This window comes from Ornithorhynchus anatinus, chromosome 11 (assembly GCF_004115215.2).
Source record: "Ornithorhynchus anatinus isolate Pmale09 chromosome 11, mOrnAna1.pri.v4, whole genome shotgun sequence".
NCBI lineage: Eukaryota > Metazoa > Chordata > Mammalia > Monotremata > Ornithorhynchidae > Ornithorhynchus > Ornithorhynchus anatinus.
In genome coordinates this window covers 60,978,383-60,996,086 of record NC_041738.1, presented here as the reverse complement: position 1 = coordinate 60,996,086, position 17,704 = coordinate 60,978,383, and the positions used below count along the sequence as shown (strand labels likewise).

General features: G+C 56.8%; 1 protein-coding gene across 1 annotated transcript in view; it reads right to left on the bottom strand.

Moving 5' to 3' along the window:
* Window positions 1–17,704, bottom strand: part of FMNL1 (formin like 1) — a 51,097-nt gene that overhangs the window by 11,840 nt on the left and 21,553 nt on the right. Inside the window, exons 3-14 of the mRNA XM_029076120.2 lie at window positions 15,521–15,604; window positions 14,602–14,675; window positions 13,317–13,400; window positions 12,880–13,017; window positions 10,712–10,820; window positions 7,264–7,340; window positions 7,065–7,158; window positions 5,753–5,827; window positions 5,368–5,478; window positions 4,551–4,700; window positions 3,787–3,888; window positions 3,415–3,661 (exon numbers count right to left, since the gene is read on the bottom strand). Of these exons, the coding sequence (XP_028931953.1) occupies window positions 3,415–3,661; window positions 3,787–3,888; window positions 4,551–4,700; window positions 5,368–5,478; window positions 5,753–5,827; window positions 7,065–7,158; window positions 7,264–7,340; window positions 10,712–10,820; window positions 12,880–13,017; window positions 13,317–13,400; window positions 14,602–14,675; window positions 15,521–15,604 (1,345 nt within the window). The remainder of the gene's footprint in view (window positions 1–3,414; window positions 3,662–3,786; window positions 3,889–4,550; window positions 4,701–5,367; window positions 5,479–5,752; window positions 5,828–7,064; window positions 7,159–7,263; window positions 7,341–10,711; window positions 10,821–12,879; window positions 13,018–13,316; window positions 13,401–14,601; window positions 14,676–15,520; window positions 15,605–17,704) is intronic.

Sequence of the window (17,704 nt, the reverse complement as noted above, 5' to 3'; positions counted from 1 at the left end):
TTCAAACACCTCGCGTGGCTCCATCAACCCCTACATCAAAGAGAAGTTCCTCACCAGATCATGACTCTCCCCTAACTCGCTCCTTCTTGCATAACCACTCCCTTCATTCACTTCACCCCAGCTCACTCTCTTCCCTCCTCCCAAACTCACCTGGAACTCCCTCCCCATCTTCAAAGCCTCCTGAAAACTCACCTCCCCCAAGAAGCCTTCCCCACCTAATTTTCACTGCCCCAGATCACGTCATCCCCAGAGTCCCCCTGAACACTTAATTTCACCTTCATTTTTGCCATGAAATGCATTTTCATTCCACAATTTAGGCTATAAATTGGCTCTAACCCACGGCATGCTGAAAAGAATGCAGTTTCAGGCAATTTACAAGATCTTGTGGAAACCCTCCTATTGATCCTTCGTTAGCATTGCAAAGGGAACAAATTGCAAGCATTTAAAATTCCCTGTTTACTAGAAACTGATTTTGAGCAGTTGCAAATTGATTCCCCAGGAAACACTAATGACTATTGATAAAAGACAGAGAAGGGTCAGAGAAACAGGCACGTTAGGGGTTTGGGGGTTTTTTTTCCCTCTTTCCACAACTTTCTTTAATTTCACCCAGGGTAGCAAAACTCTGCCCCATTTCAGTTGTTTTCAAACCCTGTACTAAGAACAGAACAGTAGATTTAGATCCCTGTCTGGAAAGAGCTGACACTCTACTGTGGGCGAAGCACTGTTCTGACCTCTTGGGAGAATACAGTAAAATTAGACACTATTCCTACTCATTCATTCATTCAATAGTATTTATTGAGCGCTTCCTATATGCAGAGCACTGTACTAAGCGCTTGGAGTGCACAATTCGGCAACAGATAGAGACAATCCCTGCCCGATGACGGGTTTACAGTCTAATGGGGCTCGTGGTCTTAATCCCCATTTTACAGATGAGGGACCTGAGGCACACTAATTTATACTCTATTTCCCCTATATGAAATTCATTTAATAATGATGGTATTTACTTAAGCGCTTACTATGTGTCAAGCACTGGGGTAGATACCCCTAGACTGGGAGCTCGCTGTGGGCAGGGAATGTGTTTGATGTTGCATTGTACTCTCCCAAGTGCTTAGCACACTGCATTGCACACAGTAAGCGCTCAGTAAATACCACTGATTGATTGAATGATGGTCCTGCCTTTAAGGAGCTTATATTCATTCAATAGTATTTATTGAGCGCTTACTATAATAATGTTAATATTTGTTAAGCGCTTACTATGTGCCGAGCACTGTTCTACTATGTGCAGAGCACTGTACTAAGCGCTTGGAATGGACAAATCGGTAACAGTCTAGCCAAGTACCCAGCACAGTGCTTTGCACAGAGGGGAGGCTCAAAATACCGATGAATGAATGGCTTTTGCCTTGCCTCTCTGGACTGTAAACTCGTCGTGGGCAGGGAATGCGTCTGTTTATTGTTGTATTGTAGTCTTCCGAGTGCTTAGAACAGTGCTCTGCACACAGTAAGCCCTCCATAAATAAGAATGAATGAATCAGTCCCTCCCTTGCTGGGACTCCTTGCCGCTTGCCTGATCGGAGGCCGAGAGCAATGTCTTCTTTGTTCTATTTTCTTTTTCCTCTAAATGGTATTTAAGCGCTTACTCTGCGCCAGGCACTGAACTAGATAGATACAAGTTAATCAGGTTGGACACAGTCCATGTCCCTCGTGGGGCTCACAGTCTTAATCCCCATTTGACAGATGAGGTAACTGAGGCCCAGAGAAATTAAGTGACTTGTCCAAGGTCACCCAGCAGAAAAAGTGGCAGAGCTGGGATTTCTGGCTTTATCTCCCACTGGGGGTCGAGCCGGAACTGAGAGGAAATCACCTCCATCTCGTCTACCTCGCCGCCGACCTCTCACCCACATCCTGCCTCTGGCCTGGAACGCCCTCCCTCTTCATATCCGGCCAACAGTCTTTCTCTCCCCACCTATAAAGCCTTATTAATAACGTTAGTATTTGCTAAGCGCTTACTATGTGCCCAGCACTGTTCTAAGCTCGGTAGTAATAATGATGGCATTTGTTAAGCGCTTACTATGTGCCAAGCACTGTTCTAAGCGCTGGGGAGGATACAAGGCCATCAGGTTGTCCCACGTGGGGCTCACGGTCTTCATCCCCATTTTACAGATGGGGTCACTGAGGACCAGAGAATAATAATAATAATGTTGGTATTTGTTAAGCGCTTACTATGTGCAGAGCACTGTTCTAAGCGCTGGGGTAGACACAGGGGAATCAAGTTGTCCCACGTGGGGCTCGCAGTCTTAATCCCCATTTTACAGATGAGGTAACTGAGGCACAGAGAAGTGAAGTGACTTGCCCACAGTCACACAGCTGACAAGTGGCAGAGTCAGGATTCGAACCCATGACCTCTGACTCCAAAGCCCGGGCTTTTTCCACTGAGCCACGCTGCTTCTCTACTGAGCCACAGAGAAGTGAAGTGACTTGCCCAAAGTCACACAGCTGACAGGTGGCGGAGCCGGGATTCGAACCCACGTAGGGTTTCTAGGCCCATCGCCTCCAGGAGGCCTTCCCTGTCTAAGCCCTCCTTTCCTCTTCACCCACTCCCTTTGCCTCGACTTGCTCCCTTTATCCATCCCTCCCTTTGCCCCACAGCGTTTATGTCCGTATCTGTCACTTTATTTATTCCTATTAACGTCCGTCTCTCCGTCTTGACTGTAAACCCGTTGTGGGCAGGGAATGTGTCAGTTCTATTATTGCTCTATTGTACTTTCCCCAGCACCGGCCTAGTGGGTAGAGCCCGGGGCCTGGAGGTCAGAAGGTCATGGGTTCTAATCCCGGCTCCGCCGCTCGTCTGCTGGGTGACCTTGGGCGGGTCACTTCACAGCTCTGTGCCTCAGTTACCTCAGCTGTAAGATGGGGCGAGCTCCACGTGGGACGGGGGACTGTGTCCAACCCTATTTGCTCCGATTAGACCGTGAGCCCGTCAAAGGGCAGGGACTGTCTCTATCTGTTACCCATTTGTCCATGCCAAGCGCTTAGTACAGTGCTCTGCACATAGTAAGCGCTCAATAATTCATTCATTCATTCAATAGTATTTATTGAGCGCTTACTATAAGTACTATTGAATGAATTTGCTTCCATCCACCCCAGCGCTTTGGGCAGTGCCTGGCACATAGTAAGCGCTTAAAAAATACCACAATTATTGTCATTATTATTAGTGCTCAGGACAGTGCTCTTACACGGTAAGCTCCCGATAAATACGACTGGCTGATTACAAGGATCCCCTTTCCCCGTGCCCTCTGCCCAAGGGTCGGGCAAAGGTCCGAGAGAAGTCCCCGGTTTGCCCTCCGCCCCCCCGGATCCTGACCCCCCCCAGGCCCGCCATCCCCCCATCGCCCCCCACCAGCCACCCCCAACTACCTGAGCTGGTGGCAGAAGGGGACGCTTCCTCCGTCATCTCCATGGAGACTGGAGTTGCCACAACAACGGGGACAATCTCGATGGCTACATCATCTTCCCCGGGTCCCCGGAGGATCCGAATTAACCCCTTCTCCTCCATCTCCTCCACCTTCAGCTCCAGGGCCGAGGGCCTAGCCGGGGCCACGGATATCTTCGCCTCCCGCGGGGGCCGGGAGCCCTCCGGGCCCGAGGTCTCGCTCAACCGCTCCTGGGCCGGGCGGGGAGGACGGGGAGAGGGTCGGACACCCAGTGGGCGACCGGGATCCTCGACCCTGGGCCCCCCCCAGCCCCCCGCCTGACCCAGCGCCCCCAACCCAGGACCCTCGGGCTCACCCGCAGCAGCTCCACCTCCCTGCGGGCCTGGCTCAGCTGCTTCTCCAGCTCGGCGATCTTGGCCATGGACTCGTTCTCCGCGCCCCGGAGCTGCTCTGTCAGCTGCAGCAGCGTCGGCACAGGGTGAGCGCCCGCCTGCGTTGGCTTCGCCGGGCCCGGGGGCGGGCACGGCGAAGACGGCGGGCCAGGAACCCGCACCACCCCTGCCTCCGAGCACCGCACCCGACGGCTGCAAGGCCCACACCCCCTCCTCCGCCTGCCCCACGCCAGCCTCTCGCCCCTCATTCTCTCAGGGCTCCCGGCAGCCAGCTGGGGGAGGGGTTCCCACCGGTCCCCCCCGCCCAAATAATAATTACTGTGGTATTTGTAAGTGCTTACCACTACCGGGCACCGTGCTAAGCGCTGGGGTAGATCCGAGGCAATTAGATTGGCCACAGTCCCTGCCCCACGTGGGGCTCACAGTCTCCATCCCCAATTTACAGATGAGGTCACTGAGGCCCAGAGAAGTGAAGTGACTTGCCCAAGTTCACACAGCAGAAAAGTGGCGGAGCCAGGATTGGAACCCATGACCTTCTGACTCCCAGGCCCACGCTCCATCTTCTACACCGTGTTGCCCTGGCCGTCAACCGCCCCCAAGGGTGGGGGCTCTCTGGGGAGACGTCCTGACGCTGACGTCCGTCCCCTCCCGGAGGCTCCGCTGGGCCCCCGGACCAGACGTCTGACCGGGGTGGGATGGGATGGGTGGTCTGGGGCCCCGTCCTCACCTGGGCGGCCTGATCCTGCAGGTCCTCCATGTGTTCCAGGACCGTGTTCTTGGTCTCCGTGTCCTCCAGCAGGGCCCCCACGTCGAAGACGTTGTCCAGGTAGGCCTGGATCTGGACCTGCAGCTTGTCGCTCTCCGTGTGCCGCAGGGTCTACGGGCCCCGTCCGGTACGAACAACAGAGGGGACCACGGGACGAGAGGGGGGCGCGCTGGCACCGGTACCAGCCCCCCTCTGCCCCGGGCACCGCAGAGACCCCCGAGGGCCGGGCAGGAGGGAGGGCGGGGCCAGACTCCGGGGGTCCCGGGCCTTCCCCCGATCCCCTTGCAGGGCGGAAGGACGGGCAGATGGACAGGCGGGAGGACGGGCGAGCGAAGGAAGCAAGACGGGCGGGCGGTGGGGGCGGGATGAGTAACCTCCTACCAGCCCCCTTGCCAAGGTCATGATGGACTGGTCCTGCCACCCTACTTCCTCGAGACTGTAAGCTCGTTGTGGGCAGGGAACATGTCTGCTAATGCTGTTGTTCTGCATTGTCCCAAGAGCTTAGTACAGTGCTTTGCACATAGTAAGTACTCAATAAATACCACTGACTGATGGTGGGCGGTAGGGCCAGGGCAGAGGGGCTGTGGGCGCACGGTGAGCGGTGGGACAGGGCAGGCGGGAGGGTGGCCGGATGACCCGAGGGGGCAGTGGGGGCAAGGCAGACGGGCTACGGGGATGGGCGGTGGGGTAAGATGGGCAGCCGTAGGGGCAGGGTGGGCAAGAGGGTGGGAGAGCGAGGGCAGTGGGGATGGCGGGGAGGGGTGGGGGGCGGTCTCACCTCCAGGAAGAGGTCCAGACCTAGGTGGGTGAACTCGTATTGAAGGAAGACCCGGAAGTTCATGTTCTCCACAGAGTGGACCACGATGTTGATGAACTGCATGCAGGCCACCTGTGGGGAGGCCCGTCAGCACCCAGCTTCCGCCCTAACAACCCGCCCCCCCACTCCCACGGCCCCCTGCCCCCTTCCCCCTCATTCCCCTGGAGCCCCCAGGCCCCCTGCTCCCTACATACTACTAAATGATTGAGGGGAGATGGGAACCGAGTGCGCCGACTGAACTTTGGGAAGTGGGGGGGACTGTGGGGTAGGGACCCTTGGCGGGCAAGGGGGTGCTGGGGCACCGGGAAGCCAGGTCTCCCCTAGCCCGGTCCCCGCAGCTCCTCACCATGAAGTCGATGTTGCTCTCTTCGTTCCGGAAATACTCCATCAGCTTCTCGAACCGATGTTTCTCCCCACAGGCCTGTGGGAAGGGGTGGGGGTGAGGAGGTTGGGCTAGGCCCCCGGGCACCCCCCCCCCACCCCCCTCCCGGCCTGCTCCCGCTGCTGAAAATCTCAAAGTACTTTCGGCCTAACTCGGACTCTAAAAACCTCTGAGACTCTGCAGCATGAGAGAAACTGAGGCCCCAGAGGGGAGTGAACAGGTCAGGTCCCAGAGAGAAGCCTAGGACCCGAGTCCCGACACCCAACTCTCCCACCCCAGCTCGCACTTGCCACTCTCCCAGAAAAGTTCCTCCTGCCCCTGGCCTCCGACTGACTCTCCTCCCCAACTGCCTCTCACCCCTTTCCTCACCCACACCCGGCTCCGCCAAACCTCCCTGCCCTCCTTCGGAGCCTCCTGAAAAGCCACCGGGCCTGGGAGTCAGAAGGAGCTGGGTTCTAATCCAGGCTCTGCCATCTGCCTGCTGTGTGACTTAATTTCTTTGGGCCTCAGTCCCCTCCTCTGTAAAATGGGGATTAAGACTATGAGCCCCTTGTGGGATAAGAACTGAGTCCAACCCGATTAACTTGTATCTACCCCAGTGCTTAGAACAGTGCTTGGCACTTAGTAAGCGCTTAACAAGTACGATTATTATTATTAATAATAACAATTATGATAGCCTCTCCCCACCCCCCACCACCACCATCCCTTGGTGCCTGGTTTTACTGGTTCATCTACTTTTGTTTATTATTAATAATAAGAATAATTGTGGTATTTGTTAAGCTCTTACTATGTGCCAGGCACCGTACTAAACGCTGGGGTGGGTACATGCAAATCGGGTGGATACTCTGCAGGGGGTAATTATGCTATTTGTGAAGAGCTTACTATGTGCCAAGCACTGTTCTAAGCGCTGAGGTACATATAGGGTAGACTGGACCCAGTCTCTGTCCCACATAGGGCTCACCCTCTTAATCCCCATTTTTAGAGGCGAGGTAACTGAGGCCCAGAGAAGGGGAGTGACTTGCCCGAGGTCTCACAGAAGACGTGTGGCGGAGGCAGGACTAGAACCCAGTTCCTTCTGACTCCCAGGCCTGTGTTCTATCCGTTAAGCCACGCTGCTTCTCCCATCGGGCCTCCCGCGCTTACCTTAGCTGTGGTCTGGGGCTCGCCCACGGTCCGCCGGGCCTGCCCCTGCCCCTCTCCGCTCCCCGCCCCGGCCTGCCCGGCTGCCAGCAGCCCCCTCCCCGAGGCCCAGCCAGGCCAGCCCCCTCCCGCGGACCTCTTTGAAGTGGTCGAAGGCGGCCAGGATGATTTCGTGCCCACCCCGCACCAGGCACACCGCTGCCAACAGCTCCAGCACCAAAGCCTTCGTCCTGGGAGGGATGGGGTAGGAGGAGAGGGGAGGGTCTCAGCCCGGTCTGGGTCCTTGGGGCGATGAGGTGGGGACTGGGTAGCGGGGAGAGGAGGAGAGACCTCACCTGGGGCTCCTGTTGTTGAGGCTCAGGGTGATCTCATTGACACAGGCCGGGTGGCTCATCACAAGGCTGAAGCCAGTCTGGGGAGAGACGGTGGGGGAGACGGCCGGCCGTCGGGGGGAGAGGTGAAGAGGGAGAACCCGGGGGGAGGGATGGGGAGAGATGGGGGGGAGAGACGGGAGAGAGACAGGGAGAGGGGACAGGGCGGGGGGTGAGGGAACGGAGGGGGGAGGAGATGGGGAAGGGGATGGGGGAGAGGAAAAGAGGGGGACGGGGGAGAGACGGAGGGAAGAATCAGTAGGTAGAGAAAGTGAGGGAAAGACGACGGGGGAGGGAAAAGGGGGAGATGGAGAGGAGGGAACGGGAGAGAGAGAGATGCACAGGTGTAATCGGCAGGGTCATTCATTCACCTGTATTTATTGAGCGCTTACTGTGTGCACAGCACTGTACTAAACATTTGGGAGGGTACAGTAAACAGACACATTCCCTGACCACAACCAGTTTACGGTCTGGAGCAAGGGGGCTTTAGGTATTTGTGTTTATATATACATATCTACAATTCTATTTATATTAATGCCTATTTAGTTGTTTTGATGTGTATATATCTATAATTCTATTTATATTGATGCTATTGATGCCAGTTGACTTGTTTTGCTGACTGTCTCCCCCGTTCTAGGCAGTAAGCCCAGTGTGGGCAGGCATTGTCTCTCTTGATTGCTGAGTTGTACTTTCCGAGCACATACTACAGTGCGCCACACACAATAAGCGCTCAGAAAATACGAACGAATGAACGAACAGTAGGGTCATTAGGGTGGAAGAACCTGGAGACTCATGCCTAGTCCGTGCCACTCCCTCGGGGCAGGACCGCCCCCGGATGAAGCCACCCCACTCACTGGGTCCCAACCCACCCCTGCTCCTAGTCACCAGCATCTCCAGAAAAGAGGAAAACCCATTGCGTGATTGAACAGATCTTGCTGTCGGGAAGTCCTTCTTTATGCCTAACCTCAAGCCTCTTGCCGCTCTCCTACACTGCTTTTTGGGGAGGAGAGGCGCCATCGATCAGTTCTTGAGACAATCTCGCTCCCATCAAACTAGGCTCCTCTCCCCTAACCTAAAAAAAACCACCAAATAACCGCTCCCTCGACCCCACAACTGCCTCCAGTTATCACCCCATCTCCCTCCTATCATTTCTTTCTAAATTCCCCGAATGAATTGTCTACACCCTCTGCCTCCACTTCCTCTCCTCTAATTTTCTCCTCGACCCCCTCCAATCTGGCTCCCACCTCCTCCACGTCACGGAGTGGCCAATGACCTCCTTCTGGCCAAATCCTACGGCCTCTACTCCATCAAAATCCTCCTCGACCTCTCAGCTGCCTTCGACCCTGGGAATCTACAATCACATCTCCTCCAAGAGACCCTCCCTGACTAAGCCCTCCCTTCTGCTTCGTCTACTCTTGGATCTGTTCCTCTGAAACACTTTGCTATTATGTTCATACCCATCTGTAATTTATTTTAATGTCTGTCTCCCCCTCTAGTAATAATAATGACGATGGTATTTGTTAAGCTATGTGCCAAGCACTGCTCTAAGCGCTGGGGTAGCTACAAGGTCATCAGGTTGTCCCACGAGGGGCTCAGAGTCTAAGACTCCATTTTACAGATGAGGTAACTGAGGCACAAAGAAGTGAAGTAACTCGCCCAAAGTCACCCAGCTAACAAGTGGCGGGGGGCGGGGATTAGAACCCACGACCTCTGACTCCCAAGCCCGGGTTCTTTCCACTAAGCGTCACTGCCTCTCTAGTCTGCTCCTTGTAGGCAAGGAACGTATCGACCAACTCTTATATTGTACTCTCCCAAGAGTTCAGTACAGTGCTCTGCACACAGTAAGTGCTCAATATTCATTCATTCATTCAATGGTATTTATTGAGAGCTTACTATGTGCAGAGCACTGTACTAAGCGCTTGGGATGAACAAGTCGGCAACAGATAGAGACGGTCCCTGCCGTTTGACGGGCTTACGGTCTAATCGGGGGAGACGGACGGACGAGAACGATGGCAATAAACAGCGTCGAGGGGAAGAACATCTCGTAAAAACCGATGGCGACTAAATAGAATCGAGGCGATGTACAATTCATTAACAAAATAAATAGGGTAACGAAAATATATACAGTCGAGCGGACGAGTACGGTGCCGTGGGGATGGGAAGGGAGAGGTGGAGGAGCAGAGGGAAAAGGGGAAAATGAGGCTTTAGCTGCGGAGAGGTGAAGGGGGGATGGCGGAGGGAGTAGAGGGGGAAGAGGAGCTCAGTCTGGGAACGCCTCTTGGAGGAGGTGATTTTTAAGTAGGGTTTTGAAGAGGGAAAGAGAATCAGTTTGGCGGAGGTGAGGAGGGAGGGCGTTCCGGGACCGCGGGAGGACGTGACCCGGGGGTCGACGGCGGGATGGGCGAGACCGAGGGACGGCGAGGAGGTGGGCGGCGGAGGAGCGGAGCGTGCGGGGTGGGCGGTAGAAAGAGAGAAGGGAGGAGAGGTAGGAAGGGGCGAGGTGGAGAGCCTCGAAGCCTAGAGTGAGGAGTTTTTGTTTGGAGCGGAGGTCGATAGGCGACCACTGGAGTTGTTTAAGAAGGGGAGTGACATGCCCGGATCGTTTCCGCGGGAAGATGAGCCGGGCAGCGGAGTGAAGAATAGACCGGAGCGGGGCGAGAGAGGAGGAAGGGAGGTCAGAGAGAAGGCCGACACGGTAGTCTAGCCGGGATATAACGAGAGCCCGTAACAGTAAGGTAGCCGTTTGGGTGGAGAGGAAAGGGCGGATCTTGGCGATATCGTAGAGGTGAAACCGGCAGGTCTCGGTAACGGATAGGATGTGTGGGGTGAACGAGAGGGACGAGTCAAGGATGACACCGAGATTGCGGGCCTGAGAGATGGGAAGGATGGTCGTGCCATCCACGGTGATAGAGAAGTCAATACAATCCTCTAGACTGAAAGCTCCCCTAGACTGTAAACTCACGGTGGGCAGGGAATGTGTCTGTTTATTGTTGTATTGTCCTCGCCCAAGAGTATAGTACAGTGCTCTGCACAGAGTCAGCGCTCAATAAATATGATTGAATGAATGAATGAATCATAGACTGATCTCCCCCTCCCTCCTTACACCGTGTGATCTAACTTGGCACCTTCCCTGCCTAGAACTCAGGTCCCACGCCCGGCTCAAGTCTAGGGTCCCTCAGTGTTGTGGCTGGCTGTCTGACTGTGGGCAAGTCACTTAATTTCTCTGTGCCTCAGTTACCTCATCTGTAAAATGGGGATAAAGATTGTGAGCCTCACGTGGGACAACCTGATGACCCTGTAACTACCCCAGTGCTTAGAACAGTGGCCTGCACATAGTAAGCACTTAAATACCAACATTATTATTATTATTCTTCTCTCCGGCCCCTCCCTCAGCCGCCCCTCCCTCACCCACCTGGTAGTTCATGATGGCACGGAGACACATGATGCAGACGTGCACGTCGTCTTTCTGGCTGACGATGCGGGAGTTCCTCAGGGCTTTCCTGCTGTGGGCCGGGGGCAGCCTGTGTCGGGCAAAACGGGCATGGGGTGGGGTGCAGGGGGCAGGGAGCAGGGGGCAGGGTTGGGGTTCAGAGGGCAGGAGCAGGGGACGGAGCAAAGGACAGGAGGCAGGGATGGGGATGGGGGACGGGGCCGAAACAGGGGACAGAGGCAGGGGTGAGACCTCAGCCCTGCTCCTCCCTCCGGCCCTGCCCCACCACCCTCCCTCAAGCCCAGCTCTGCCCTTAGGCTCCCGGGCTTCCTAAAATAATAACAATAAGTATAATGGTTTTTATTAAGCCCTTACTATCTGCCAGTCACTGTACTAAGCGCTGGGATGGATACAAGCAAATCGGGTCAGAAACAGTCCCTTGTCCCGCATGGGACTCACTCTCTCGATCCCCATTTTATAGATGAGGTAACTGAGGCACCGAGAAATGAAGTGACTTGCCCAAGGTCACACAGCAGACAAATGGGGGAGGAGGGATTAGAACCCAAGACCTTCTGACTCCCAGTCCCGTGATCTACTAGACTTCTACTAGATCTACTAGATCTACTAGATCTTCTGCTAGACTGTGAGCCCATTGCTAGGTAGGGATTGTTTCTGTTGCTGAACTGTACTTTCCAAGCGCTCAGTACAGTGCTCTGCACACAGTAAGCGCTCCATAAATTTGACTGAATGAATATTACATACGTAGGCATCTGTAATTGATTTTAGTGTCTGCCTCCCCGTCTAGTCTGTAAATTTCTTGTGGGCAAGGATTGTGTCCAACTCTTCCTACTGTATTGTACTACTAATAATAATGATGGTATTTGTTCAGCGCTTACTATGTACTAAGCACTGTTGTAAGCGCTGGGGGAGATACAAGGTCGTCAGTTGACCCATGTGGGGTTCCCAGTCTTCATCCCCATTTTACAGATGAGGTCACTGAGGCATAGGGAAGTGAAGTGACTTGCCCACAGACACACAGCTGACAAGCGGCGGAGCCAGGATTAGAACCCACGACCTCTGACTCCCAAGCCCGGGCTTTTTCCACTGAACCACGCTGTTTCCCCTATTGTACCCTCCCAAGCGCTCAGTACAGTGCTCTGCCCACAATAAAGGCTCAATCGATACCATTGATTGATTGATCTGGGCTGCCCATCCCTGTTTCCCCAGAGGACCCTCCCGGGACCCTCCAGCCAGGGGGTTGGGGGCAGCTGGTGCTGGGTGAATCCTGGGCCGGAAAGGGAGGAAAGGTGAGGGAAGAGATGAGATGCCCCCCCCCCCCCCCAAGTCTAATCGCCCAGCCCCCTTCCCTTCACGGTCGCTACCTACCGGGGGAGTCCAGAGGCAGCCAGGGGAGAAGAGGGGGTTAGTTGGGGTGAGATGGTCTCCATCCCAGAACTTCTGCTCATGTCCCCGAGCCCCACCATCCTTGAACCCCTGACCTCCACCCCCCTCCCCAACCCCCCATCCCGGAGGCCTGGGCTGGGCAGAGCTCTAGTCCCCCTGTCCAGACCCCGAGACCCCCAAATCCTGGAACCTCTTGCCCCCCAGCCCCTCAGCCCATCGCCTCTCCAGGTAGGCAGCCCAGGTGCTGAGAGCCACTCCTGCCCCTCTCCCCTTCCCCACCGAGGGAGATGGGCTTCCCTGGGGAAACTGAGGCAGGGAGCCTGGGCAGCGAGCCAGAGGTCGGGACCGCATTCAGCCCTGCCACGTGACCCAGACTCTCCGCCCGGGAGCCTGTCTCTCACCCCTCGGGGGTGAGGAGACCCCGCTTCTAGATCTCCAGAGGGAGCCAACGCAGCTGGATGCCCCCACCCCTGCCGCCAGCCTTCGGGAAGGGGGGCAGCAGGGCAGGAGGGGGCCGGGGTGTGGAGGGGAGGGCGTGGGAAAGGAGGAGGCCGAGGGGAGGGACTGAGAAGGAGGCTGTGAGCGGGATCAGGAGAGGAGGCTGTGGGTGGAGACAGGGTGGAGGCTGAGGGCAGAGGAGGAGGCCGTGGGTGGAGGCCGAGGAGACGGCTGAAGGCGGAGACGAGCGGCGGGGGCAGAGAAGGAGGCCGGTGGGGGGCACCTGCAGTGGGGGCAGATTCTATTACCTGACAGTCAGGTGTCGGGTCCTGGAGGACATCTGTGGGGGCGAAGAAGGACCCTTGCTGAGGTCCTCCACTGACCTCTCCAGGGGCTTGAGCTTCTCAGGACTCGGGGTACCATTGTCTGTGCTCTCCATGTCATACCTGCGGGGGAGGAGCAGGGGGGAGGCGGTGGCCAGCGGGCTGGGGCAGGGGGTGGCCCCTCTGGGCTGGCGGGCAGAGGGAAGAGTGCAGACCAAGGGAAAATTGGGGTCTCCGATTAGGGGTTTCCCCTCAGGGGACCCTCTGTTCCCCTCGGCTGCCCCACAGAGCAGCCAAGACTCGGGAGACCCAGGGTTGGGTGCCCAGGGGTCAGGGCGGCAGGGGGAGGGGCCGGGTCCCCTTGGGGACAGTGAGGGGGGAAGGGGCAGGGAGGGGACAACCCAGCCCTTCGCCCGCCTTACGTGACAGCGCACTGGGCGAAGGCCAGGTACTCCAAGAGCACATCCAGACCGCGGTTCTCCTCATTCAGGAACTCCTGCACCCACCTGCGGGCATGGGAGAGGGTGGGTCACTCAGGCCGGGCACCCCGGGGCCTCTGAGACACTGCACGGGGCACGGGGTGGGCTACGGGACCCAGGGGGTGGGGTGCAGCTGGCACCTCCGCTCAGCCTCCAGGCGGATGCCAGTCATCCCAGCAGACGCATGGGGCCGGGCACAGTGGGTGTCCTCGATCCCTCCCTCCGGGAGCCAGTCACCCCCGGGGGATCTGCCACAAGGCCACAGCGGCCCCGCCCTGGTGGATACTGTAGGGGGTTTTGGGAGTCCAGCGGATTTCTCTTCCCCCCGGGATCATCCCACCCCCGGCCCAGGGGCCCAAGACTTGGGGTACCCGGGCGGAGTGGGGGTAGAGCCTGGGGCTGAGGGGGAGGAGCCTGGTACTCCCACTCCCTTCTGCGGCCCCCTGACTCTGCTCCCTTTACTCTTCGCCCCCTCTCCGCCCCACAGCGCTTATGTCTAGATCTGTCATTTTATTTATTTATATCGATGCCTGTTCACTTGAATTGATGTCTCTCTCCCCCCGTTAAATGATAATAATGGCATTTGTTAAGTGCTTACTATGTGCCAAGCACTGTTCTAAACATTGGGGTAGATACGGGGTAATCAGGTTGTCCCACTTGGGGCTCACCGATTTTAATCCCCATTTTACAGATATTCATTCATTCAATTGTATTGTTTGAGTGCTTACTGTGTGCAGAGCACTGTACTAAGTGCTTGGAAAGTACAATTTGGCAACAAATAGAGACAATCCCTACCCAACAACGGGCTCACGGTCTAGAAATGGTAACTGAAGCCCAGAGGAGTTCAGTGGCTTGCCCAAGGTCACACAGCAGACAAGTGGCGGATCCGGGTTTAGAACCCACATCCTCTGACTCCCAAGCCTCTGCTCTTTCCACTAAGCCACGCTGCTTCTCTAGACTGTGAGCTTGTTGTGGGCGGAGATTGTCTCTCTTTATTGCTGTATTGTACTTTCCCAAGCGCTTAGTACAGTGCTCTGCACACAGTAAGCGCTCAATAAATGCAATTGAAAGAATGAATGACTGAGGGGGGTGGAGCCTGGGGTGGGCAGGATTGACCAGAGAAACTCGCCCTGAGGGGTGGGGGCAGAACTAAGGGCCTGGGGCAGAACCTAGGGTGGGTGGGCCTGGCCCCGGGGGGCCGGACAGTGGGCGAGTGGGGGCGACTCACCCGATGTAGTTGGTCCTCAGGGAGATCTCAAGTTCCCGCAGCACTTGGGTGGACTCCTGGACCCGCCTCTTAAACTGGGAGCGGAAAACCAGGGGAGGGAAGGAGACCGTTCAACAACCGCCCGCCCGGCCAGGGGCTCACGCGGACCCACAAGCACAGGAGGGTCCCCCCGCACCCATGAGCAAGTGCACCCACCCTCCACATGCACTGAAACCCGGGGAGACACCCGTGGACACATTTCACATACCCAAAGGTACACACACGTGCCCGCATCCCACATACCTACACACGTGCACACCCCACATCAATTCACATAGGCACATCCCACATACACAATGGATACATTCCCCACAGACACAGACATGAACACCGCACACATATAGAACAGTGCTTGGCACACAGTAAGCGCTTAACAAATACCATCGTCATCATATACACATGTATACACCCCATATAGACTCAGGTGGGTCCACTCCACATAGGCACGTATGCACACTCCACATGGACAGTGGGTACATCACCAGAGACGTACAGATGCACACATGTGCACATCCCATATATATATACACACGTGCACACTTTACCCACACAAAGGGTACATCCCCACAGACCTGCCCACATACGCATATCCCATCTATGTGCGCACTGCACATGCACAATGGGAACATCCCCACAGGCCCACAGACATGCACACATATATACACACGTGCACACCCCACCTAGATTCAGGTGGGCCCATAGGCCCACGGGCACACCCCAGGTGGACCTGCACGTTCACTCGCACACGCCGACCCCCTCCCCCCCGGTCCGCTCACAGACTCCCTCGTGCAGCCGTGGAGATGCTCAGAGGGCTGCGGAGGAAAGGAATAGCAGAGGGAGAAGAAAATACCCCCAGGTTGGGCATCCAATCGGCCGTCACCTTCCTGCCGACGGCCCCGGTGTCCAGGTAACTCCTCAGCTTCTGGATGTAGGCGGCGGGCGGGTTCTTCACCTGAAACCGCTCCTGAGGGGACGGACAGCAGGGCCGGCCTGAGCGCCCCAGGGGCAGGCAGGCCGCACCGGGGACAAGGATGATGGATGATTGATCGATGGATTGATTGATTTCTGCTTCACTCAGCCCGCTGGGTAGTGACCAGAAAGCTACACTAATTGGCTACGGCTGCCACCCGAGAGCCTCTGGCCTCCAAATCTGGGCCTCCTCTCGCCTGGCCTCGCTGTCGAAGCTCCCCACTTATCCCGGGCTCGCCCCGCTGCTGGGCTTCCAGCCACCCCCGTTACCTCAGGCCGGAATTCGTCCCGCCCCCGGGCCTCAGAGTCCTGGGTCACCTCAGGGCAGAGCTCGCCACCCGGCCGGCCTTTGAGACTCCCCGGTTACCCCAGGCCGGAGCTCGCCCCACTGCCAGCCTCCGAAGCTCCCCGGTTACCTCAAGCTGGTACGTGCCCCACTGCCGGGCTTTGAGCTCACCCTGCTGCTGGGCTTTGAGGCTCGCCGGTTACCCCAGTCTGAAGCTTGCCCCACCACCGGGCTTCAAGCCTTCTGGGTTACCTCAGGCAGGAGCTCGCCCCATCCCTGATCATCGAGGCTCCTCGATTACCTCAGGCCGAAACTCTATCCTAACTGCATTCCAGGGCCCCTCCATCATTCAGGGGTCCCTTCTCACCTCCCCCCCAAATCAGAGCCCAATCTGACAGCCCTCCTCCTTTCCCCCTTCCATTTTATGTGTTGGGGAAACGGTTCCAGTTACTTGTATCCACCCCAGCACTTAGTACAGTGCCTGGCTCATAATAAGCACTTAACAAATGCCATTATTATTATTAAAAGTCTCCTTCCCAGACAGTGTTGTGGTGGGGAGCTTGCATATGGAGGTTGGGGCCCAGAGGCTCCTCAGTTACCTCAGGCTGGAGCTCACCCCGCTGCCGGCCTTCCAGGTTCCCCGGTTGCTTCAGGGCAGAACTTGCCCCACTGCCAGGCTTCGAGGCTCCTCGGTCGCCTCAGGCCAGAACTTGCCCCACTGCCCAGGTTTAGAGGCTCTCCAGTTACCTCAGGCCAAACCTCGTCCCACTGCCGGACTTTGAGGCTCCTTGGTTACCCCACTGCTGGGTTTTGAGGTTCCTCGTTCACCCCAGGCTGGAGCTCACCCCTCGGCCAGGCTCCCAATCTCCCTGGTTACCCAGCGAGGAGGTGCCCCCAGCCAATGCCAGCCCTGTAGCTGGCACATGCCCCTGCTGTCCCCTATAGTCCTGCCCCCAGAGCCATTCAGGGCAGCTGCCCCTGTGAATCCATGTAGGGTGTGCATATGTGTATTTATGTGGGATGTGTGTCGTGTGTGCCTGGGACGTACCTGTGTGTCTTCATGTGTTTCAATCTATGTGGGGAGTGGGAACATTGCAGCATGGGCGCGTGGGTGCCCACGTGCTCCCATGTGCCCATCCCAGCCGAGGGACATGGGTTTATGGGTGGGCGAGGACACAGGCCCCTGCTGGCTGTGGGCACTTGGGTAGGCAAAGTCACAGGGGTCTACTGGCTGTGGGCACACGGGTGGGCATGAATACAGGGGCCTGCCGGCTGTGGCACTTGGGTGGGCAAAGACACAGGGCCCTGCTGACTGAGGGCACAACTGTCAACCGCATCACCCTGCATATCGCATGCACCACGATCCGAGACGAGGGTAGGCTGGGGGGGGCAGTCTGCTACGTCCCTGCTCGATCTCCACTTTGAGGGTGCTCCATTCCCCCTCGCTGCTTGGCCGGGTCAGTCCCACCCTCCTCCCCCATCCCACCATAAGATGTTCCCTCCCTCCTCGGCCCCACCTCAGCTCGTCCAAAGCAGCCACAGTCTTCCCTGACCCAAGAGCAGTTTGCTTCAACCAGGCACATACCCCCCTTCACCCAGCCACCAAGGGAGCATATCTGGGGATGCCAGGGGCCAGAACAAGTCATCTCCCTGTCCATGACATGGTTCCCAATCCCGGGGTCCCCCTGGGATCCCCCTGAGCAGGCAAAACTGGCACCTGGGTGCCCTAGGCTTTTAGCCAGGTGGCCCAATGGCAGTGCTACTGATGCTGGGGGATTAGATGGCTCCCCTGCAGAAGAGAGACTCAGA